Here is a 25,613-nt window from a genome sequence, read left to right as displayed (position 1 = left end):
GACCAAAAATAGACCGCACAGTTCCATTTCCCTTTTTTCTTTTACTTTATTCACTGGGGGAAGCTGCAGCCAAAACATACCAGTGTAGTCTCTCGTGACCTGGAAGTCAGAGTTCTCTCAAAGACTCAAGTTCTTTGGAATATGTGTTATTTACAACTGAAAGTTTTTTTTTCTAGGTTTGACATCTACAGTATACCTTTTTCACACATCAATGATCAGGAAAAAATTCAGATCATTTTTTTTTTCTGGCAATTTTCAGATACATAGACTGGCTGGTTCTTGTTCTAAAACATTTTGGGTAGATTATAATAATTAGCATGGTGAATAATTAAAATCAGAATCCTAATTCCAACAAATATTGTAATTAACACTAGAATTACCAGAGTCTATGAAAAAACTCGTAGATTCGGCCCACCTTAAAACCGTTCTCACCTCTCCTTTGTCTTCTAAATGTGCCGATTAACACGAGCAGCAAGCAGCCGGCTATTCCATCCCCCACCGTCGCAGAACATTCACTAAGTTTTCCCCTCCGAGCAGCCATGAGTCGAGGTAATTCTTGGTAGCAAAAACCAATCAGATCGCTTTCTGCTACCAAGATTCTACCAAGAATTGAAAGCTCGGGCCAATCGCGGCCCATATCGGCTACCAAGAATTGACCATTCACAGCCCGGTTCAGCTACAAAGGACTGGCCAATGATGGCTCGGTCGGCTACCAAGGAATTGGCGAAATCACGGCTTGTGTTGGCTACCAAAACTCAGAAAGGGCGGGTCAGCCTCTTGTCAGTTAATGTATTCTGCAAAAGCTTATTCGAGTCTGCACACAGACGCTTTGCGATTTGTGTTTCATTTTGAACTTTCTAAAAATGTTACTCACAAGTGTCGGTTTGTGCAGATATATTTACATTCACGTACACATTTTTGAATGATTTTTTTAACCATTCTTGGTGCAGTTTATTACATTTATTAAATATGTGTGCAAAACTTGTAAAGTCATATATAATAATGGATAAATATAATAAACATTGAATTGTATAATCATAGTTTCATTTTTTATACTTAACACTAATTTCACAAATCGTTTATATCAATGCTAATACAGAATAATTATAGTTATACTCGATATTAACATTGATGTTATAAAATATGCTTATAAAATAGACCTACACCTTTAATACTCAGACGATTCTAATCGTGCAGTAGAATAGCATATACAGTATATGGGGTACAGGTCGTAACGTTTTATTTATTATGAACATGTCCTACTTAAGTTTACATATGCTGGGTTTATGTCCAAGTGTCTGTTGATGGCGTTCTCATTTGATAACCAGGAATCGGCCAGCTCTCTGGCACTTTTAGTACTTGCCTTAAATCTTACTTGTACATTGTCCCAGTTAAATGTATGTCCTGTTGAATTTGTATGCGTATAGATCTGTGATCGTGAGTCCTTTCTTCTGACGGCGTTGCGATGTTCCTGTATACGTGTTGCAATTCTTTTTGATGTTTGTCTCATGTATACCGCTGGGCAAAAACTGCATGGAATGCTATAAACTTCGTTTTGTGTTTCTGCTGTCGATTTCTTGTTTTTTGCGTTGAAAAGGGACAGTGCGCAGATTGTTCGCGGGTTTGTGTGCTATTCTGATGCCTGATTTGGCCAGGATATATATAAAAGATGATCCGCTGTGGCATCCCCTGACGGGAGCAGCCGAATGAAGAAGAAGAAGATATATATGATTAGCTAAATGGTGTGTGTGCTGTTTACTATAAGTATATAAACATTTCCCTTCGTAATATTTCCAAATATTTATTTTTACCTACTTCAAATGAATTAAATGTCAACATCAACTAGAATATATTACTTCCCAAATTTTATAAATACATACAAACACAAGGCTATGAACTATTATTTATTCATTCTTATTGTGCTTTCATTTTTATTGTACCCATCTTGATTACCTGTGCGGCCGTCTGAGGCCATGGTAAAGGTGCTATATAAGTAAGTGAAATGTGTTATAATTTGTTATAATTATGATTCAACAGAATTTGCAGGCAGTTTGTTTAATTGTGATTTTAACTATGCTTATTGTCCACGTGTTCCTTAACAAATCAATCATTCATTAAACAGTTTTTGTTTAGTCAAAAAATAAAAATAAACAACTAAATCTGCAAAGTACAATTCAAAGCACCATTCGTCGAAGAGAAAGTTTAAAAATATATATATTTTAGAGATATATTTTTTCATTCAGCAATGTGCCGGATTCAAACCCGGATCTCTATGATAATTCTTGGTAGGTCGTCTCTCAAGAATCGCAGCTATACCTCAACTAATACGCAATATCCTTTTCCCAGCTCATGCCTTGTTTGATTATCTAGGAGTGACTGAAGTGCTGGAGTTTTAGAGTGGAAATAATAGGTCGCTATTTGGAACACACGCATTTCATGTGTGTTCCATTTCTACAGTAATCTGTGTAAACACAATTTTAAAACAGAAACGTTTTTCATATTTTAGTAGTAAATGACAAAATGTAGGCATAAACTATACAGTGTATGAAGCCTGAAGTCCAAATATCAAGTAAACACTTTCACAAAAGGTTCAAGAATGATACAACAGCGTCTGTGGCGTAGTGGTAAGATTTGCTGACTTGTAATCAAGTGTCCCTGGTTCGATTTTGAACGTTCTGCGGCGGTGGGGGATGGAATAGCCGGCTGCTTGCTGCCCGTGTTAATTGGCACATTTAGAAGACAAAGGAGAGCTGAGAACGGTTTTAAGGTGGGCCAGATCTACGAGTTTTTTTGTAGACTCTGGTAATTCTAGTATTAACTGAAAATAAATAAAATGCCAAAACTATCAAAAGGTTCAGGATTATGGTGATCATCCAAAAACACATTTTTAAAATTTAAAAAACAATGGGTTCAAAAATCTCCCAGTAACTTTTTCTTTTCTATAAGACTGGGTCTAGTTGTTTTGAGATTGGATTGAAAAGCAGTAATAAATGTGCATCTACTGAACTGGATGTGTATGTATGAAGCGGAACACCTATGTGCACATCACATTGTGTAAAGAGCACTTTGTTTTTCATGCACAGCAAAAACACATGTATTATGTTATCAGGTAAAATGTAGATATGGAAAAAAAAGTGATTTTACCATGTGTCAGCTGAATCCTAATTGTTTGTCAATAAATCATGTTCATGGTAGTCACTTAACAAAGTGTATTATTGTAGTATTTCCCTCTGCTTACCCTGTTTTCTTCAAGGGTAAGTGAACTCGTCAAGTTCATTACCAGGTTGGTCTACTGTTGCACTTTAAGATTAATACACGCATACATAGCTATATGCACACACACAGAAACTCAACAGTGTCCAATGAATGAGAAACACACAGCTGGTTAATCTCTACCACTTTAAACCACACAAGTGTGTTATGAATAACACAACTTATCACTCTCCTAGGACTTCATGAGTCTTACTTACACATTGATCCTAAACTCAACAGTGCCCCATGAATGACCTTTAACTCTTTTAGGGCTAATTTTTTTTTTGTTTCTTTTCTCCCAGGGCTGAATATTTTTCCAAAAACTAACTTTTTTTTAAAAAAAGTTAGCAATGGTTTAACATATCAAATCAAAAAAAATATTTACTTTTGACAAATTTTACTGTCTTGCATGTTGTATGAGCCTGCATACTATATGATTTCACATACTATGATTTCACATACAAATCTCATACGTGTTACACAGCAAAGTCCTGCAAAGTATGATATCTCTCAAAGCAGCCAATTGCATGCATTGCCACATTACACTGCTTACTATATGTGTTGCACTGATGCTTCCTTTTCAATTGTCTGTTGCTGCACTTTCTCACATATATTGTTAGTGTGTACTGTAGAGAGACAAGTCACTCGTTTGTCATCGTGCCATGCCACTGCAACCAAGTCTTCCACCCACATGAAAAATAAATTGTCAACTCTTTTCATCTTCAGCCTGTCTGGCTTCAACTGTGAAGGCCTGTGTCTCCTGTTCACCCTCACTGTGCCACAAGCTCCAATTCCTCTGCTCTGTAGCTCCATGAACAATTCTGGTGATGTATAAAAATTGTCCATGTACACAACATGACCCAAATGTTCATAGCCCTGAAGCAGCTCCAGCACAACCTGACTTGTCAAGGGACAGTTCTCTCTTTGAAAGAAATACTTTCCTGTATATGTAATTACTTTCAGGCAGAAACCAGTGTTTGCTTCTGCCAGTACAAAAACCTTTATGCCATACTTTGTGGGCTTGTCTGGCATATATTGGCGGAAAAAAGGTGTCCCTTGTCATTTATCATACATTCATGAACAGACAAATCACGGCCAGGCTCATAAAATTGTTTATATGTTGGTTCCACAATGTCAAGCAGTGGCTGAACTTTATACATGGGGTTATAGCCTGGCTCACCCCTTGAGATTTGCTTCTAGTTATCACAGAAGTGAATAAAACTTTGCAGCAACACGTACCTATCATGCGGCATAACCTGTCCAAAGCCACCAGGGGATAAAGCACATTTGGACCAATGCTCCCTGAAGTTATATCACCAGTCTAGTCCCATCTCTGTTTGTAATACCACAAAGCCCTTCATCTTTTGTTGTTGGTTTTCACCTTGAAAAACCAGAATGTGGTGCAAGCACAACCCGCGATTCAAAAAATTGCTCTGCATACCTGTTTGTCTCGTTTGACAGTAGCTGAAAAGCAGCATCAGGAGAGAGCAGCCTGAAGTAGTCCAGCGGCTGGTAATCTGTTGTGCCCAACAGCAAGCCATGCTGTTTTGTGAAGTCCGGTAGCCAGTTTGGCTCCCATGGATCAATGTCTGGGTATTCCTCCCACACAAACCTTGCCGTAGGTGCATCGGCTGCATGAATGTGCTCAGCTGACAGCCGATCAGCTGGGGCAGCATCGGCTGGTGTCCAATCAGCTGATGCCAGTTCCTCACTCTCTAGCCCAATCTCTTAATCACTGTCAACAAAATCAGATTCTGAAAAATCAGAGTCCCACTCAGCAGTAATGCACAAAACATTGTTTGTTGAGTATTTTCTTTTTTGCAATCGCTTTGCTCCCTCATGAGATGTCGATGTAATTTTGCCTTTGTTTACATTTGTTTACATTTCGTAACTCACGCACACACAAGAATTAGATGCAAAGTCAATGAGTCTAACATTCCTCCAAGCAGAGAGGGAATTCCTGTGACGTAAGAGTGAGTTTTGTCGCCATTAACAGTTGATTGTTGCCCTCTACCCCTGGATGTCGACTTTTGTCGACATGCACACTCAACCCCTCCTGTCGACAAAAGTTGACATTCGCCCTAAAAGAGTTAAACCGCACAAGTGCCTTAGGAATAACACAGCCTGTCAGCACTTCAAGAGACTTTCTCATTATCAGCATGAACAACATACAATGTTTTAATGATATCTCAGACCTAAATATTACTTTTGGTCTACAACAATACATTTAACACTAGAATTACCAGAGTCTACGAAAAAACTCGTAGATCCAGCCCACCTTAAAACCGTTCTCACCTCTCTTTTGTCTTCTAAATGTGCCGATTAAGACGAGCAGCAAAAAGCCGGCTATTCCATCCCTCACCATCGCAAAACGTTCGCTAAGTTTTCCCAGCTCATGCCTTGTTTGATTATCTGAGAGTGACTGAACTGGAGTTTTAGAGTGGAAATAATAGATCGTTATTTGGAACACACGCATTTCATGTGTGTTCCGTTTCTACAGTAATCTGTGTAAACACATTGTTAAAACAGAAACTTTTTCATATTTTAGTAATAAATGTCACAAAATGCAGGCATAAACTATAGAATGTGTGAAGCCTGACGGCCAAACATCAAATAAACACTTTCACAAAAGGTTCAAAGATGTCACAACACTTTTCGTGGCGTTAACGCTGAGATTTGCTGACTCAGAGCACGGCAGCTCTGCTGCATCGTAGATACCTGAGTTCAATTCCCTGCTGGGGAGGAAGTGTTTTTTTTTTCCTTTGTAGCTTCAAACGGACATAAAATTTATAAATTGGTATGCACTGTAAATCATTAAGTTTAAAATGTTGATCGCAGTTATTTCTGTTGATTAATTCATGCTTTTTTACTTAGAGTCAGAACAGGAGCTTATTCAGCTTCTGATCTGACTCTAAGTAACAGCGGCAGTATAAATCACACCCAATCTGACGCTGTTCGTTTTAAAATAATATTGCATTACTTCGATGATGTTTTCTGATTGGTACTATTCACGTCATTAAATGATTTCTTCAAAATGTCACATATATTTGTTTTGAGATAATGAATAGAGCTGCAAATTACAGGTGCTTGTTCAGTGCAATAGGAACCATAGCACAGAGAGGTGTGTACACTGCAACAAGTACACATGTCGTAAATGTAGGAAGGGCGCTCCTTGGGTGAGCTATAGAGCGTCTTTATGTGAAAACAGCAGTGTCAGATGGGGAGTGTCTGATGATTGCATATAGCGCTGAAGTTACTGCTCTTTACTATGTTTTCCTCTGCATGTCCTGGAGTACAAAAGAAACAGCATACAGCAACATGTGGGGACTGGCAAGATTGGGAGAAAAAAAACTTGCGGTCGTATGTATCATGATACACTGCAGAGCTATAGCGCGTCTTTATGTGAAAACAGCAGTGTCAGATGGGGTAGGGAAGGATCCTGAACATGACTGAGAAAATGAAAAGTGAATAAAACAAAAACAAAGCTAACCTTTACAAATATCATAAATTACACCGGCTGTTACAGACTGAAATCAAATGTATCTTTTTATTCTAAAATAGTAAAAATAAGAGCAGTTCACTTCTCAAAAGGGAGTCGTGTAGGATCAAACTTGTGACCTTTTGATTCCCAGTCAGCAACTGATACTGTTGCGCCACGGGGCCGTTGTAGTAAATGAGTGCTGCAGTTATATTTTTGAATAAAAGCGCACTTGTTCTGTTATATTTGTACCTTTTGTGAAAGTGTTTCTTTGATATTTGGACTTCAGGCTTCATCTGTACTAATAAAAGGCAAAGCCCTCACTCACTCACTCACTCACTCACTCACTCACTCACTCACTCACTCACTCACTCACTCACTCACTCATCACTAATTCTCCAACTTACCGTGTAGGTGGAAGGCTGAATTTGGCAGGCTCATTCCTTACAGCTTACTTACAAAAGTTAGGCAGGTTTCATTTTGAAATTCAAAGCGTAACAGTCATAACTGGAACCTCCTTTTAGTCCATATACAGTAATGGACTGCAGCTCGCTGGCTGTGGGAGGCGGGGTTGCGTATCGCGTCATCACACCTCACACGTAATCACGTGAACTGACTGTGAAGGAGAAAGGACAGCCTTATATGGCGTTCGTTTATAAAACAGCGGACAGGCTGTGTAAAGGCAGCTTAACAAAAAAACAGATCCTTAACAAATTGTTATTGGTATATTTTCCCTCAATTTAAAAAGGTTTTCTTTTCTTCTTAATTAAAATTTAAAAGCAATACTTCACCGCTGCAAAGCCCCTCTAGCGCTGACATCCGAGGTTCGATTCCCGTAAGGGAGTGCAGTGAGTGTGTACACCTGAAGAGCCAAGAATTAGGGCGAAACACGTGTCGCGTACTCTTTGCATTATTTGACAGTAAACTATTTTCAACCATTCTATGATCTGCTTCTCACAACTGAAGGCACCGTGGCTGATGTTAGCTGACTTGCTGGCCAACCATAAGCGTTACCTGGTAGGTAACCACCCATACAATCAGATTGTGATTCAGACTACGAATGCTGCGAATGTAATTACCCCGATCTACATGCTAGAGAAAACCTCAATGAAGAAGAAACAGTGTGTAAGCATACATATTAACACATGTGCAATTAAACGTGTGCATTTACGGGGTGATTTCTCAGGCTTAAAAGCTTGCCTTTTATTAAAAAGGTAAATGCAAACTGTTTTCATTCTGAAGGGCACAAACCACGTTGGATTTCAGCCGTTAAACGCGCAAAAATGTCGGTACACCAGATAAATAAGCGCAACATATTATCAGTTGTATTGTATGCTTACAATACATATAGAAATGTGTTAATCGTTAACTAATAGTATGGGATGGTGTTTTTCGACTCGCGCCTTGATTTAAACGATTCCATGTCTTGGTGGGTTTGTGTAGCTTATTGTCAATATCTTTACACCTGTTTTTAAGACTTATTGACTGAAACGGGCTTTCACGAAAGAAGTTAGGGCTTTGCTACAGGATACACCCTCCACAAGTTAAGGAAGTAAAAATAAAGGTATATATTTCTGTTTTATTTAAACCTTTTAAGTTTGTATGCATAGCCCCATTTGGCTGTTTTAGTTTTTTTTTTACTTTCTTCAGTAATATTAAATCTCCTTAAAGAAAAACAACATATGCATTTTACTTTTTTTGTATCTCTTTAGTAATATTTTAGTGTAAAAGGATAACCAGTATTTAAACCTTTTATGTTACTTTATAAAGTTATTTTACACAATGTTGAAAAATTAATAAGAAAGCTACATATTTTGGCAGCTGCTGCTTTAATTTTCAATGAAATGAAAAAAGCTCTCCAAGAGAAAACCTCAATGAAGAAGAAACAGTTTGCACTATCTAAAAAGGAGAAACACTCATTTATAAAGGTTTGCTGCAGATGACTTAACTGAAAATAAATGAATAGTTCCTATGTGTATAATACATATTTATCTATTTGACTTATGCCTTTATTCCAGCAACTTGCAACATCTGAGGTACAATTTGTTACATTACTTTTGTTTTTTGCAGAATAGGCAGGTGAAGTGACTTCCTCAGGGTCACACAGTGGTGTCAGTACCAGGATTTGAACTGACAAGCTCCGGGTTTGCTGAAATATTACTGAAGAAAGAAAAAAAACGAAAACGGGCAAATGGGGCTATGCATACAAATGTCCATCCATCCATTATCCAACCCGCTATATCCTAAATACAGGAGCCAATCCCTGCCAACACAGGGCACAAGGCAGGAAACAAACCCCGGGCAAGGTGCCAGCCCACCGCAGGGTGCACACACCCACACACACCCACACACCAGGGACAATTTAAAATCGCCAATGCACCTAACCTGCATGTCTTTGGACTGTGGGAGGAAACCGGAGTACCCGGAGGAAACCCAGACAGACACGGGGAGAACATTCAAACTCCACGCAGGGAATCGAACCCGGGTCTCCTAACTGGCACCTTTCACTGCGCCACCATGCCGCCTGCATACAAACTTAAAAGGTTTAAATAAAACAGAAATATATACCTTTATTTTTACTTCCTTAACTTGTGGAGGGTGTATCCTGTAGCAAAGCCCTAACTTTTTTCATGAAAGCCCCTTTCAGTCAATAAGCCTTAAAAACAGGTGTAAAGCTAAACTTGCAGCACCGCTATTCAAATACACTTGCCTAACGCCTCTCCTAAGGGGAGATACTGTGGGATCTGGGCATCAGTCAAAGCACCAATCACAGGCCCGATTAGAAAGCGGGAAGCTGTGATTTGTCGTCTCCCTCCCATGTAACAATCACAGCCCGTGTTACAACGCACTATGTATGTATGTGTATATGTATATATGTATATGTGTGTGTGTATGTATGTGTATATATATGCTGATATGTATATATATATATATATATGTATATATATGTGGATGTGTATATATATATATATATATATATATATATATATATATATATATATATATATATATATATATATATATATATATATATATGTATATATATGTATATGTAGATATGTGTATATGTAGATATGTATATATATATGTATATGTATATATATGTTTACATAACCTCTTTAACACACTACTTCACCGCTGCGAAGTTTATGCCTACATTTTGTCAATTACTACTAGAATATGAAAAACGTTTCTGTTTTAAAAATGTGTTTACACAGATTACTGTAGAAACGGAACACACATGAAATGCGTGTGTTCCAAATAACAATCTATTATTTCCACTTTAAAACTCCACTTCACTCCCAGATAATCAATCAAGGCATGAGCTGGGAGAAGTTCGTGCACGTTCTAAGTCGGTGGGGGGATGGAATAGTCGGCTGTTTGCAGCTTGTCTTTATCTGCACATTTAGCAGACAAAAGACGATGGCGGAGAGGTGCGAATGGATTTAAGAAGCGATTTAAGGTGGGACGGATCTATGAGTTTTTTCGTAGGCTATGGTAATTCTAGTGTTAAACATACAAAGGCTCAGCACTCTTGACTATGGGCCATTTATCAGCCAAGAATGCCTTACTTTACATATTGTTCCCTACTATGGGGTGGAGCTCTCACCCGCAGTCTTAATAAACCTCGCAGCACAGAGGTAATGGCAAACCTCCGGCTGCACCAGGTGCTCAAAGTAATCTAACTTATTACTTCAATCACTAGACATTAAGACAAAGCATAGAACGTTAAAAGCAGCATGGTATTTATCACAGGAATAATAATAATTCCAGTGGAACAAAGAATAATAGAAAATAGGACTGATAGTAAAGTTTAGATATATAGTCTTTAGAAAAAGCTTGTGAAAAGTTAAAGATTACAAGGATGAATGTTGCAGGCAGCTTGTGATCTAGCACTCGTAGTTATTCATTAGATGCTTTTCTGACGATTAGATTGAAACGGCTTCACGTTGACATCGCTGAATTCTCTTCTGACGTCTTCGTCCCTTCTTCTTCCTCCCTCCTTCCTTACTATATCGCTCCTTAGACAAGGAATATTTATTCTACAATTCTACTGGGGGGTTTTGCAAGTTGTGATTGTTAGATATTCTGATTGGCTGGCTGTCAATATGATGAATGAATTCACTGTCATTTTTCTCAAACAATATAACTTTTTTATGTTCTCTGAGGTATCGGCAGGTCTTCCTTTCCCAGGCTGTAAAATAATTAGATGTCCATCCTTTCTCAGGTTATAAAGTAATTGATAGCCTGAGTCACTAGCATGTCTTCCTTTCTTTGTTGGAGCAGCTATTTTAAAAGTTAGGTATAACTGGAAAGAAGACATGCTTTGCTTTGTCCTGAATGTAGTTCATCTGTTGTCTTGTTTTGAACAGAATACAGTATAATGGAAATATAAACCAAAATATACATATTTTGTACCCCACAACACAAAGTAATATGAATCATTTTATTTTTCAGTCCTTTTTATTGTCATTCTGCAACTTGTTTAATTTTTTTGCTTAAAGTTTCTTTTCATTGCAAATACACTGTTCAGTCCCTTAAACATAAGTTGTTCCAAAATTCAAGCTGCCAAAAGGTTTTACTCCTCTTACACCTCTTACCCACTGCATGGTGTAAATGAAGTACAGGCGTTCTGTCCTATATTTTTTCAGAGATCCTTGAATAAAGGTGCAAAAGACTTGTTGTTCCCACTGGTCTTAGTGCTGTCTCTACAAAAAAGCAAAGTACAGCTTGCGGAGTTATTAGGGACAGTGTTACAGATAGGGGGCTCTGTCGACCCCTTGAACCCTCAGACAACATGTTCTGACACCAGGTAAAAGTCCAAAGATGACTTTATTATAATAATAGTGTGCACAAAGCACCTCCACTATACTCTCAATTATAAATCAATACACCAATCAATAAACAATTCCTCCACTCCCAGCAGCTCCGTTCCACTCTATCCCAACTCGGCTCACTGCTGGTATCTCCCACAGTCCTTTTAAACTCCTTGACCCGGAAGTGCTTCTGTCCCTCAGTACTCGTGACTTCCTAACACTTCCGGGTCAGATCAAAACTCTTCTTTTCTTCAGCCCGGAAGTACGTCATTTCTTCCGTTCTTCCGTGACTGGGAAGTACTTCTGGGCTATACGGAAAGTACAGGTCGTTGGGCCTCCCTGCAGCGTCCCCTGGCAACCCCCACGGTATCCAGCAGGGCTGTGAAGAATAACTCCAACGTCCATGATGCCCTGCTGGAATTCGGGGCCCCTCCATGTTGCAGGGAGAGCTCCATCTAGCGATGTGGGGGTATTGGCTGGGATAAACTGCCGGCCATATATCAGAACAGCTTAAATATAATCTGTTAAGAGTGTATGAGTGTTTATCAGGGTACCATTAAGCTAAAAATACAGAACAAAAAATAGAAGTAAAGCAAATGAAGAGTAGGCTATACTTAATTTCATAGCTAGATGGAAAGATAAAAAAACAGTGCATTTGGTGGATGATGTAGCAACTTCAATGTAGGAAGCCAATTGAGTGCAGTGGCTGAGAGCAGGTAGTCAAGGGTTCATATTTAAGATTAAACTAATTGTCCATTACCCCTTTGCACCTGTGGCAAAATGATAATATTATACCTTATTACTTTTGGGAATATATGTTAAGTCAGCAGTCAGCTGATTTGCAAACTGTACATAAAGCTGTGGGTGCGCAAAGGTAACTAAAATGAATGTTGCCAAAATTGTAAAGATGTTATAATAATAAAACAGTTGGTTAACAGTGCTTAATAGTTCTGCCATGACACAAGAATAACTTTCAAGATGCCATTAGATCCAAGAGCAGGGCAGCAGAGGTAGTACAATCTGTCCCCAAATGCTCTGTGAATGGGGTGTGTTTAAGACACCAAAGGCTATCTGTTTTACTAATGTTTGACAAGAAGCTAACCACTTGGAAATGCTAATAGGTTGCTCCTGGAAGTGGTGTGTAAAAGCCAGTCTGTTAAATACTGATTGCATTCCCCTTCCAGGGCAATTTGGAAATTCGTGCAAGTTAAAAACAAACAAGTGTTTGTTTACATTCAAATGTTAGGGCTGGCATTCAAATAAGATCTGTTTTTTCAATACATTTGAATTAATCAAAGAGTGACATTTAATCCTACAGCCCTAGTGGACATACGTAGAATTCTAACCTGCAGTGTTAATAACACTGCAATTAGTGTGGCATGATGCTTTTGAAATAAGAATGCAGTTTGTAGGAAGTCCAAATAAAAGTCTCCATTAATTGAAAAAAGTAACTTTAGTTCCAATTATATGTAAAAGTACGGATTTTTCTCCTTTGTAACAATGCATCTGCCATGTTCTCTTTCATTTTTGAGGTTAACACACAACAGGTATTCGATCAGAACATGTTATTAGCTTTCCCGTGAGCTCCTAAACCTATGAAGTCAGTTCTTTATTAGAGAAATGGTTTGCCTGCTGCTTGAATCTGCTTGCATTCTGTTCAGTGGAAAGGGAAGAGAAATCCTACGTTTAGAAATGCTACCCTATCAAATCAGCCTTACGGCACAGAAAGGCAAATACTAAATGCCATTTGAAAACCTTATAGTGTCTCCCTTTTGGGCCAGGAGGCTGTTGCCTGATTGAAGACTTATCAAACGTTCATTGCATGTTATACTCTGTTTGCAAAGTGGACTTAAGCTTAATGCTTATAAGTTCATGTAATGATATTGTAACAGTCCATGACCACGCAGAAAAGGAAGATTGAGAGAAGTATGTTCCATCCAGAAATTAGGAGTAATTTTGAAATGTGTGTTCATAATAATCAGTATATAGCCATTATAATAAGTCATTCTTTGTAGGTGACTTATAAAGTCCACTGAGTCTTTAATATAGGATTGAAAACATGTAAGAAAGTGAGCTATATGAAAGTCAAAGGTAAAACAGCATCAGTGATTAAAGTTTAGTAAACAGGCAACCAGGTAAACGGTGAAGAACTTTTTGTATTATAGGTAAAAAAAGGTAAATGTGGAAGCTGTTTAGATAAACATAGCGCCACTTTTTTATTGATTACATCAGAAGAATGGTCTTCATTAGCAACAGAAAAAAAATGCTCACCTAGTTTAAAAGACTAGTTTAAGTAGTGCATAATAGGATTATCTTTGAGTTGTCTTAAACATTCTTCTAAAAAAATTGTAGTATTCAATAGCTCCAACTGTATATGCTGGATGGTTAGTCATATTTGAGTCATTAATTCAATCAATTATAACTTTTTGATTGTTGTGTGTAATATTTTAATTGATTCGTACGGATATTTTTGATATACATCCCAAACAAACTAATTAATCAGAAGTGATATCCTTGCCCCTTTGTATCTCAGGACAGTCTTTTCCGTCTTTGACTTTTGGAGCACCATACCTGAAGGCAGAGTCTATTATGTTCTAGAAGCCCCTGTAGGAGCTATCTTTGCCAAAATTAAACTCAATCCAACATGTGAAATACATGAAATTTTGCACAATTTAAATAAGTAAAATAATTCCTGTATTGTAATAACTCACAAAATGTATACCTAACTAGCCAACCTGCGGCATACGCCGCATAATTATGTATTGATGAGTGAACACTTCCTAAAAGACACAGTTGTCCAAATGGGATGGGTTTGAGGATACGACTGTAAGTGAATGAAAAGATGGAACTCTGGAGAGAGCAACGTGACTGAAAACTGGAGGACCGCCGCCGCACCCTCACCTCCCAGAGCGAGGGACGGGGCTGGACAGCGGTCGGGCGCGGAACGGGGGGAGAGGGGAAGGACGCCCAGGGAGAACGCCCTTTCCGCACCCTCCGCCTCTCTGGAGAGAGGGCGGGGAAGCGGGCCTGAGAGGTTTCTGTGAGTTGTCGTCGTATCCCATGGTCTTAGAGTTGGTGGGCGAGGCTCTGTGAGTTGGCGGGCGTGGCTATGTCGTACGTATCCCATGGTTGTCTTGCATGCCCTGGTCGGCTGCTTAGTGAATTATATATATAGATTACTTTTTATAGAAAAACAGTGAAAATGTTAACTAAACTAAATGCAGCTAGTAAATCATCATTATACTAAAGAGTTTAGGGGTGTGTCCACCAAGCCCAATTCTCCATCCATACATAACTCCCTGCTCCTTAATATAAAAATAAACCTTGACATGGTCACATTGTACAGCCATTGTAAAATCTTAAGAACAATGTACTGAACTGACGTTGGGACTGAACTGAAATAATAATATTAGCAGTAAGGCATATTTGATTAATTGCAGCTAAACATCAATTGTCACATTAGCATATTGCATTCTTCCTGACTTGCCTCTATCAGTAAATGCTGTAGTATTGGGAACAGGCAGTACATAAATAATTATACAATGTGTTTTCAGAATACATTGCACAATCATATCTTTCACATTTCAGTGTACAGGTTGTTTTATTCACTCATCCTTGCCATTTTTGCTTATAGCCAGCTTGCTTGATATCTGTAGTAAAAGCTGTTTTCTTTAATAGCCATAATTACCACAGTAAATAGCATTCAAGGCCATGTACCCACTGTCTGAAGAGGCTAGGAAGCCCTCGGAGGATTAATCCCTTATTATGATTATTTAACAATATGTTCATTAGAAACACATAAATAAGAAAATAATTGTTCTATAATTAACTGCCCTGAAAGTGCTTATGATTTTAGAAGCTTCTTCTTACTTTAACAAAAAGCTCATAATATATGGTATATTGTAGCAATGTCTGAGGTTGTGGCCTATGTTTTTTTGTTTTTTTTGTAGGGTGACAGTGGTGACAAAGGAAAAGATGGGAGGACGGTAGGTAGTAAAAGTTTCATATTACTTCCAGCCCTAATGTAGTATAGTTCTTTTGTGTTTAAATATTTGTTGAATTTACCAAATTCATATACTGTATATAGCTTGAGTGCACCATAAACCCTAAATGATCCTTAACTGTGTGGCTTGAAGTCAACTGCAAGGTCAGACTTTTTAAAACCTAAATCGATAATGTACAACTCTGCTAAATGCTCTGACCTCATAAAACTTATTTTAGCAGTTAAGGAATCCACTGACTTGCCTGACCTACACAATAAATCAAGACTCTATTGTGGGGTCTGACCTCTTATTCCCCTAAAGCTTTTATCAATAATAAGAGACTCCACCAACTGACCTGATGTAATAAATCTGGCCTGTTTAATATAGAACTCTGCTCATTAGCTTGACCTGGTACACTTTAAATTATTTGTGATGTAACAATTTTCAAAATTCATGTAGCTTGGCATGCTGCCATATAAACTGAGTGTTGATTCATTCATTATTTCTCCAAAGTGTTGCATATACAAATGCATGAAAATTGCTTAAATGGTACTAACAAATTTATAACCATTATTTTCAATTTTTAACAGGGAAAACCAGGAATGCCAGGTTTCCCTGGTTTGGAAGGAATGAAAGGCGAGAAGGTAAGTGATACCCTTCACAACCTTCTGTATACCCTGATAGATTTTTGATTTGTTATCATCAGGAGACTTGTTTTTTGGTATGTTTTTTATACACTTGAGAGTAGCAAAAACCTCAACTTTAAAAAAATGCACTGTTGTAAGGAAATATGAAGAACGAATAGACAGACAGCATTAATCAGCTTGAATTTCAGAGTAGTTTCCAGAAAACATTGATAAAGAAGCACATAATTTGAAGGAATGTAACCTATAGATGGGTGTGTTTAGAAAATGACAGACACAAGCAAGGTGAATTAAGAGGCGACATGTTGTATATTCATTAACTGTTAACAAATAAAAATGATTAATAAAACACATGCTGCAATAAAAGAAAAAACATGCATTTACTATATAAATTTGACTGACTTTTTCATCCATCCATCTCTTTTCTAAACCTACTTTATCCAGAGCAGGGTCACAGGTAGGGAATCCATTCCCGGACATTTTTCATTCCCGCATTCCCGGGAATGAAATTGCTGTAATTCCCAGGTAAAATGGGAACGGCCAAGTTCGCATATATAGCGTGTAAAAATCAATCAAGAAATAACAGAGTTATAGTAGAAAATAATTAAGGTGGTGCCATTGCTGCAGCTTGCACTTCATCAGACAACAGCTTTGAACAGCAACTTGAAATTGCAATGCGTCAGTCTGTTGCATCCGCATTATCTGTACCAAGAAACTTGCCATCACAGAATGATGACAAGAAACTGGATGCATCAGTAAAAGCTGAAATGGTGGTGTTTCAGAGCAACGGCAAGCACAGGCGTTGTTTAGAACAAGCATATCAGTATCTGATGATTGTGCCGCCTACTTCAGTGGAGGCAGAGCGTGCTTTCTTAGTGTCTGGCGTACTTCTGCACGAAGGTGCGTTCTTGGACGACCACATGCTGGACACATTAATAATAAATTACATTTATATAGCTCTTTTCTCAGTACTCAAAGCGCTATCCACACAGGGAGGAACCGAACCCACAATCTTCTACAGTCTCCTTACTGCAAGGCAGCAGCACTACCACTGCGCCACCTGTGATGACGTTGTGCTTTCTACACTCTTATTACTACTTGTAGATAAGGTTAGTCTTTTATTTGTGTCAACATATTGCAGTAGTTTTATTAAAAATAAGTGTCAGCCGTTCTAAAACCGTTCACATGTGAGATGCCCAAGCACTGTATCATGCCCTGGAGCCCGGGATTCCCGGGAATGAAATGCGGGATTCCCGAAATCCCGGGAATGGATAAACCCGTCCGGGAATGGATTCCTAAGTCACAGAGAAACTGAAACCTAGTCCAGCAAGCACAAGGTGCAAGGCAAGAACATTGTAAGGATAGGGTACCAGGCCATCACATGGTGAACACACACACAACAGGCTAGGGCCAGTTTAGCATCAGCAGTGAACTTAACCTTCATATCTTTGAGCTGTGGGAGGAAATACATGTGGAATTAGGCAGAATATACAAACCCTGGATGAAAACCCTGGTCTCTTTACTGCAAGGCAAGAGCACCATCATTACACCAGCAAGTTGCCCTGCTGAAATCATATTTTAGAAAAATAATCTTTTTTTACTGTCCAGATGTACTCATTACAGTAATCCCTCACCTATCGCGGGGGTTACGTTCCAGAGCCCCCCACGATAGGTGAAAATCCGCGAAGTAGCGACCTATATTTATTTTATTATTTATACATATTTTAAGGCTTTATAAACCCTTCACACACTCTTATAAACCTTTCTCACTCTCTTGTTAACCTTTCCCACACTCTTATAAACACTTCCTATGCTCTTAAACACTTTCTGCGTTCTTAAACACCGCAGAGCAACACTGCACGCAGCGATCAGACGTCGATGTGTCTGCACTCGCTTTGTGAAGGGGGGCAGCTGAACTCACGCTGAGCAGAAATGGACTTTGTGCTGCTTCCGCCAAAATGCCTGCTTGTCGCTCTGCGCGTTCGGAAGGAGGAGGAGTGTGTGTGTGGATGTGTGAGAGCTGAACGCACGTTCGCTCAAACCCCCCTCCCCGGAGGCGCAGTTCGCATTGTCAAGGGGGTGGGGAGCTGAATGAACGCTAAGGAGAAGTGGACTTTGTGCTGGCTTTGTGCTGCTTGTCGCTCTGCGTGTCAATAATTTAAAAGCCTGTACAGCACCAATTTTCCTGTCTCACTGTCTTGTCTTGTGTGAAGTTAAAATGTTTATAATAGTGAGATGTTACTCATATCCTTAGCCAACATCCACATATCATATGTGTTAACAAAGTGTGTTTTATAAGTTTACATGTGTTTAAAGCATGTGGGATAGGTATTTTAAGACTTAAACTATAAAAATGTTTATTTATATGGTCTTTCTATATCGCAGATTTTCTCCTGTTGCTGGTGGGTCTGGAACATAACTTCCGCGATAGGCGGGCAATCACTTGTATTTAAAAACCCGCGAAGTCGTGAATCCGCGAAAAGTGAACTGCGAAGTAGCGAGGGATTACTGTATACCACATCCCTTTCAGCACAAACTGGTACACTGTATATACTTTCAGATAATCAGTTTCTCCCAAACATCGAAATTGACAGTGTGAGAGTTCATCGTTAATGGCATAAGCTATGTGTTTTGTTTATTTGTGTCAAGTTATTGATTTATTAATTGTTAATCATTGTTCTTTAAAGGTACGACTTGCACACACTGTGTTCTGAAGTGTATGCACTCTACTAAAAACACTATACACTGAAAAAGTTACAATATATACTTATTTTGCCTGATACATTACATAAGAATCCAATAGACAGTGAACTTCAATTAAACTGATTGTAATATATTTGTGATGTTATTTATATTATATAATTTTCAAAGCATTGGCAGTTAAGAAACAGCTGAAACATGAGTTGGTTGTGAATGTGTTTGTGCTATGCTGACATTTTTGGAGCAGCCTCTCAGTATAAAATGTAGGTACTATTCAGAATGATTTATGTCCTAAGTGCCTTAGAATTTTTTTTCTTAATCTTTTATTGAACTGCTTAATGACTACTTCATGGCATTCTTGTCTGTGTGTTTCCAAAGGTATTTTTGTTCTCGCTTGTACCATTGGTTGCTTTCTAGTTATCCAATGTTTTTCTTTTAAATATGTTCTTGTTAGTATTTATATTGTTAAAATTATGTCATGTTATTTTGACGTGTGGCACACTGATGCAGTGGGTACCATTGCTGTTGTCATAGAACAAGTGGTGATTGTTCATGTTTGTGTTCCTCAGGAACTGATTTTATTTTTCTATCCTAGATATATTGACTTAGTTTCAATTAGTGATTAATCAGCTGTCAATCACTGCAACACTGTAATGCTTTGATTTTTGGCCATTATTGAAGAGGTTTTAACATTCTCCAGTGTCCTTTGCCTTTGCTCATGTCCACTTTATCTCCTGGACGCATATGATATTGACACAGTTTATGGCTGTGGCCAGTGAGCTTACCAGTGTTGATGGACGCTAGTCAAAGTTGTTGGACTTGCTACCTCAGCCTTTTCTGTTATGAGTAGGTAGCCCTTGCACATTGTGGATATTGTTTGGTCCACTTTAACATTTTGGGCTAAGATTTGATATTGCAGTCTTGATGTGATGAAGGTACACGCCAGCCAACGTGTTGCTTTACCTGACGCTGAAAAGTCTCATCACTGGCCATGATGGTTATTGCCCTCCTTGAAAAGAAAGTCAGTGTGTGGTGAAAACCAACAGAGGAAACATGGAAAATGTGCAGATTCAGCAAAGACAGTTACAAAGTGCACTTTTAAACACAGGATGCTGGATCCTTGAGGCAATAGTATTAGTCACTTTACCACCCCAAATTTAAAATACTAAAGTGAAAAGTGTCTTTTAAAATCCACAAACCTTTGCATTTGATGCCAGATATTTGTGGAAGGTTTATACTTTCCCTACACAAAGTGCTTCACCCTACTCACTTTCCCTGCTGGGACATCTGATAAAAACAAAAAAAACTTAACAGTGTTTTTCTTTAAAAGGAATTGATACTTAGAGGTAATTAATATAATTTGAAAGGAGGCAGCCTTTGGCTTGCTGCCCACCATGGCTTCCTTGCACTGTGGACCTTAGATGCCCTTGCTCTTCTTTCCATTCAATGTAACTGGAAGCTTTTAAAAATAAACGATTGGACATATATTTGATCATGACATCTATGGTATATTTTTATTTATGTAGTTTCATTGGTCAGTTTAATTGAGCTTATATATTCACCCACTTTCAACATACCAAGACTATCTAACTCTAAATACCATCTCCAGGAGATTCTCAGGTTTCAAGTAATTATCTGAGAAATATAATACTAAACCAACATATTCTAGTTGAAGTAATCCATGACAAATTGAACCCACCAAGAAAAGCACCATTAGCTCCAGAAACAAGGCAAGGTCCATGTCAAGGTTTGTTATCCTTCAATGGCAAATTGTTTTGGTCTTGTGCGGTACAGATGAATAACAAAGAATATTCTTCTTCCTCTTCATCTTTTCCCACTTGTGTGTAGGGTCAATGTACTTAATTAACCTTCTCCATACAGCTTGGTCCTGCACCTCCTCCTCCCTTTAAACAATTTTCCTTCAGATGTTTTTTCTTACTTTATCCACCCACCTCCATTTTGGCCTCTATCATTTTCTGTTCCCCCGTACTTCCATTCCGTTCACTCTTTTGCCCACATATTCACTGACTCTCCTCATCATATGTCCAAACTTCCACAACCTACTTTCCTCTACTTTTTTAGACATCTCTCCCACTTTTGTTGTACCTCTGATTGTCTAATTTCTAATTCAGTTCTTTTTTGTAACTCCACACATCCATTTTAATATTTTCATTTCTACCACATCTAGGTTTTTCTCCTGTGCTCCCTTTACTGCCCATGTCTCTGATCCATACGTCATTGTTGATTTTACAACTGTCTTAAAAATCTTCCCTTGAACCTTTGCCTTAATTCTCCGATCACACAATACTCCTGATACATTCTTCCAGTGTTCCATCCACACTGCACTCTATTGGTCATCTCTGCTTCCAATTTTCCATCTTGAGCAACCACTGATCCTAGATATTTAAATTTATCACTTTTTTAGTAGCTCTTCCTGCAGGCAAGCTTACGAATTCTGATCATCATTAAACCTCATATATTCTGTCTTCTTCTTTATCATCCAAACCCCTGTATGTGTTCTTCCAACTTCCTCTCCAATTCCTTTTTTTCTGGTGCTACACAACACAATGCCATCAACAGTTGTCTTTTATCCCATGAATCAACACATCCATAACCAGATCAAAAAGGTAAGAACTTAAGAAGATCCCTGCTACAGACCTACTCTAACTGGTATCTTGTTTGTTACCACAACTCCACTTTTAAGCCAAGTCCTCACTCCCTTATACATTTCCTGGACAATCCTCACTTACTTCTCTGGTATTCCTTTCTCTCTCATGCACGTCCTGATCTCTTGATGTGGCACTCTATCATAAGCCTTCTGCAAATCAATAAACACCATATGCGACTTTTCTGTTTTTCTCAATGCTTCTCTACGCCCTAGCATTTTCCAAAGCTTTATGGATTGATTCCATCATTAAGGTTTTGACTTGGTTTTACAGCTGGATGCCCTTCCTGATGCTAACCCTCTCTAAAGTTAGGCTGGTTTGCTAGTTTGAAAAACAGAAAATGATAATATAAAGTAAGATAATAAGATGAAGATTACTTGAACATAAAGTAATACCTGCTACAGCTTTTATTGAGCTAATCATTATCATAATTGTTATTGCCATAGCAACAGAAGTGGACGACTTGAGTAACATGACTTAACTCAAGTCTTAATTATAATGATATTTGACTTCCTAACAATATTAAAAAAAAATAAAAAGACTTGACTTAGGCTTGCTTTTTGTGACTTGCAACTTGACTTGGATTTAACATGTTATATTTCTATTATTATTTAATTTGCATTCCTTTAATTTTCATCCCATTAATATATTTTTCATGTGTGTTGGAGTGCAAAAGCAAAAGTGGGATCAGTACTGAAGATTATCAATTTTGGCTATTTTCACTCTACTTCATACTGTACTGCAAAGAATGGAATGTTTATTTGTATTTTGGTGGGCAAAAAAATCAAAATTTCACATTTCAAAATTCATTAAGACAGTTACGCTTGCTAGTTAGTTGGCCCCAAATACAGTAATCAATGTGTTATGTTCCAACAAATATACCACCTCAGTCTATCACCTCTACTGCATGTCAGCTCTGTAGCTCTGATGACCTGCTGATCCACATTCTCCTGCAGCAATTCAAATCACCATCTCGCCACATGGTGAACTGCTGATCCAAATGAGTATCTGTACTGCTGCTACTCTGCACAAAAGAATGCAGTAGAAAGTATCATAAATACTTTATTATACAGTAAGTGATGTCCCATAAACATTGTTTTCTATGTGCTATGGAAGGCTGCTATTATGGCTAATATTACAGCCCTCTTCTGTAGCTCACACATTTTATTAAGAAGGGCTGACATATTACAGTATGCTATCTAATGTGTATTAGAAAATGTTTAGACGGCTAAGGCATTTATATACTGTATTTGAACTAAGTGATATCAAAATTAATATTGCTTTAACTCTTTAATTCATTGGCTGCATGCCAATGTGGAGAGTTCCAACATGTGCTGCTTCATTGTAAACATAGTAGGTTTGTTTTATTGGAGATGAGAAAATATTTCTTACTAAAAACAAACATCACACAAGCTAAACACTACCAAACAGTAAACAGTAAAATCTACAGATACATGTCACTACATTTTTGCTTGCTGCTAGACAGATGTTAGGAACTGTATTGTTCTGACATTGTTTATCTTTGATAGCTGCCTTCAATATTTCTGTATAGTTTTGTTAACTGGGGATAATCATGAAACAGGCAATGCAGACTGAGAACACCTACTTTCAGTGTACTACATCTTTAAATGAAGAACAGGCCACCCAAGCGTGGAGCTATTAGCATTGTACCATAAAACACACCAAGAAAAAAGCAGCAACTTGCAGTGCTCATGTTCAGCGAACTACTACTGTTTGGTTTTGTGCAGTAACTAAAGTGACTTTGAAAATGCTGGCAGTGCTTGTATCCAGTTGCTTTGATGAGTGAGTGTTTAGTCATTGAGTGATGATACCATCTTGTTCACAAATAAGTGATAAAATTCTATCACACTTAATTTTCTGCATGTGTGAAACATTGTAAATGATGGTGGATTATTGAAATATTTTCTAATTTATAAATATGCAAAAGTATGTGAAGAAGGTATTTTAAAATGTGAGTAAGATTAAGGTATCTCTAGACAGATAGATAGATAGATAGATAGATAGATAGATAGATAGATAGATAGATAGATAGATAGATAGATAGATAGATAGATAGATAGATAGATAGATAGATAGATAGATAATTTATTAATCCCAAGGGGAAATTCACATACTCCAGCAGCAGCATACTGATAAAGACAATATTAAATTAAAGAGTGATAACAATGCAGGTATACAGACTGACAATATCTTTGTATAATGTTAACGTTTACCACCTCCGGGTGGAATTGAAGAGTCGCATAGTGTGGGGGAGGAACGATCTCCTCAGTCTGTCAGTGGAGCATGTACTACTCCAAAGTATCATACCCTTTCAAAATGAATGTTCCTTTAATATAGTGTGTTTTAGAGACAATGCACTTATGATGAAGCTGTGGAAAATTGATAGTATAAATTTCTTTTTTGACTCAATTTTTTTCAGTTGTGACTTGACTGGAGTTGTTTGAATAAAGCCAGTGACTTGATTTGATTTGCTTAATTAAATCCAGTGGCTTGACTTGACTTGCTCAAATGTAATCATTATAACTTAAAACTTGATTTGAAATTTAGAGGTCAGGACTTGAATCTTAATTGAAAATTACATCTGTAATTAGCCCTATCTCTGAGTAACAACATAATGTAGAATGTATTTAATTTAGTAAAGCTGAAACAAATAAAGTCTCAATATAAACCTAAAATATAATTACAAGAGTAATCATAACTTCCTCTCAATTATCCAATCTATCACAAACACACTTGAACATATTCACCAAATCATTATAGAAGGCTTCTAAGGTAAATATGTTAAATTCATGCATTTGATAGCTTGTTGGCAAAGACTAAACTTTGAATAGATAAATTGTTGAAGGTACAAGTGATCTCTTCCATAGTGTCATTTTTTATTCTGCATTGCTCTAATCTATTGCTTGTTAGACTGCTAGAATGGATATAGAGAAGAAGATGAGTAGGATGATTAAGAATTTGAATATTATTTGTAGAGCAATTTAAATATATGTCTTGAAGTTGTTAATCAATCTCAGTCACTGTTTTTCCTGAATTAATTATGCATTGTATATTAAGTTTATCTTGAGCAAATGTTTCCAAAAACACAGATTAGACAGATGGACAGTGTACACTGCAAAGAGAGGCATAGAAAATTTGCAGAATATAGCAGGTGACATTGGATTTATTCAGGTTATTTAAGAAAAACAGCCTTTGCTGCAATAAATTTGTACACATGAAAAATTACTAATAAATATATAAATATCTTGCAACAGCAGAATACTTCATTTATTTAATGCTAATGTTAATGGAAGCCAGCTGTCCAATTTAAGTCTTAGGCTTTGTATTTACAGAAAAACCCTTAACTTACTTCATTTCATCCTGTAATTGATTTGTGTGTGTGTGTGCGTGTGTGTGTGTGTGTGTGTTTTCTTTTAGTTCCCATACCTAGCCTTGCTGTTCCTTGGACAACATGATTTGTTTTTTAATAGTGTTCAATCTAAAGTCCAGGCTGTTGTGCATGACAGAGAGCAAGGGGCTGGAATTTCCGTATAAACTCATCTCACTGGAGCGCAAGGTTGTGCCAAGCAATTTAGAAAGAGTGGGTACAAGCAGCGCTGATACAGCAAAGCACTTCCACTCTTCCTCTAGAAATGTCACGTTAATTTATCACAAATATGCTTCTATAAAGAGTATATTCTTTCTTATGAGAATGCTGCTGTTGCTGCTAACATTGTTGACTGATTTGTATCTTGTAGGGTAACATCGGTGAGCAAGGATCTGTAGGCATCAAAGGTGAAAAGGTAGCGCAACATATTTTTGAATCTCTACATGCATTTTTTCATTGGAATAATTTAACGTTCTGAGCATTACCACAAGGTGGAAAAAGAGTTATTTTAAAAAAAATGGCTAAGCTTGTATTTAGTTTACTTTATAAAGTGAGTTTTTTAGAAGTCTGCATGTAATACTGTTAAAGTTTGATTTTTCACATTCAGCTCTTCTTTTGTGAAGTATTTAATAAAAATATTAAGTATACAGTATTTTAACAATAATATGTGAGATTACTTTGTAAA

General features: G+C 37.6%; 1 protein-coding gene across 1 annotated transcript in view; it reads left to right on the top strand.

The window, feature by feature from the left end:
* The window catches only part of col16a1 (collagen, type XVI, alpha 1), a 346,728-nt gene that overhangs the window by 222,591 nt on the left and 98,524 nt on the right, over positions 1-25,613 (top strand). Inside the window, exons 25-27 of the mRNA XM_051936205.1 lie at positions 15,498-15,533; positions 16,121-16,174; positions 25,299-25,343. Coding sequence (XP_051792165.1) covers positions 15,498-15,533; positions 16,121-16,174; positions 25,299-25,343 — 135 coding nt within the window. The remainder of the gene's footprint in view (positions 1-15,497; positions 15,534-16,120; positions 16,175-25,298; positions 25,344-25,613) is intronic.

The sequence above is a fragment of the Erpetoichthys calabaricus genome, chromosome 14 (assembly GCF_900747795.2).
Source record: "Erpetoichthys calabaricus chromosome 14, fErpCal1.3, whole genome shotgun sequence".
Classification (NCBI taxonomy): Eukaryota; Metazoa; Chordata; class Cladistia; order Polypteriformes; family Polypteridae; genus Erpetoichthys; species Erpetoichthys calabaricus.
This window is presented reverse-complemented; position numbering and strand designations above follow the sequence as displayed.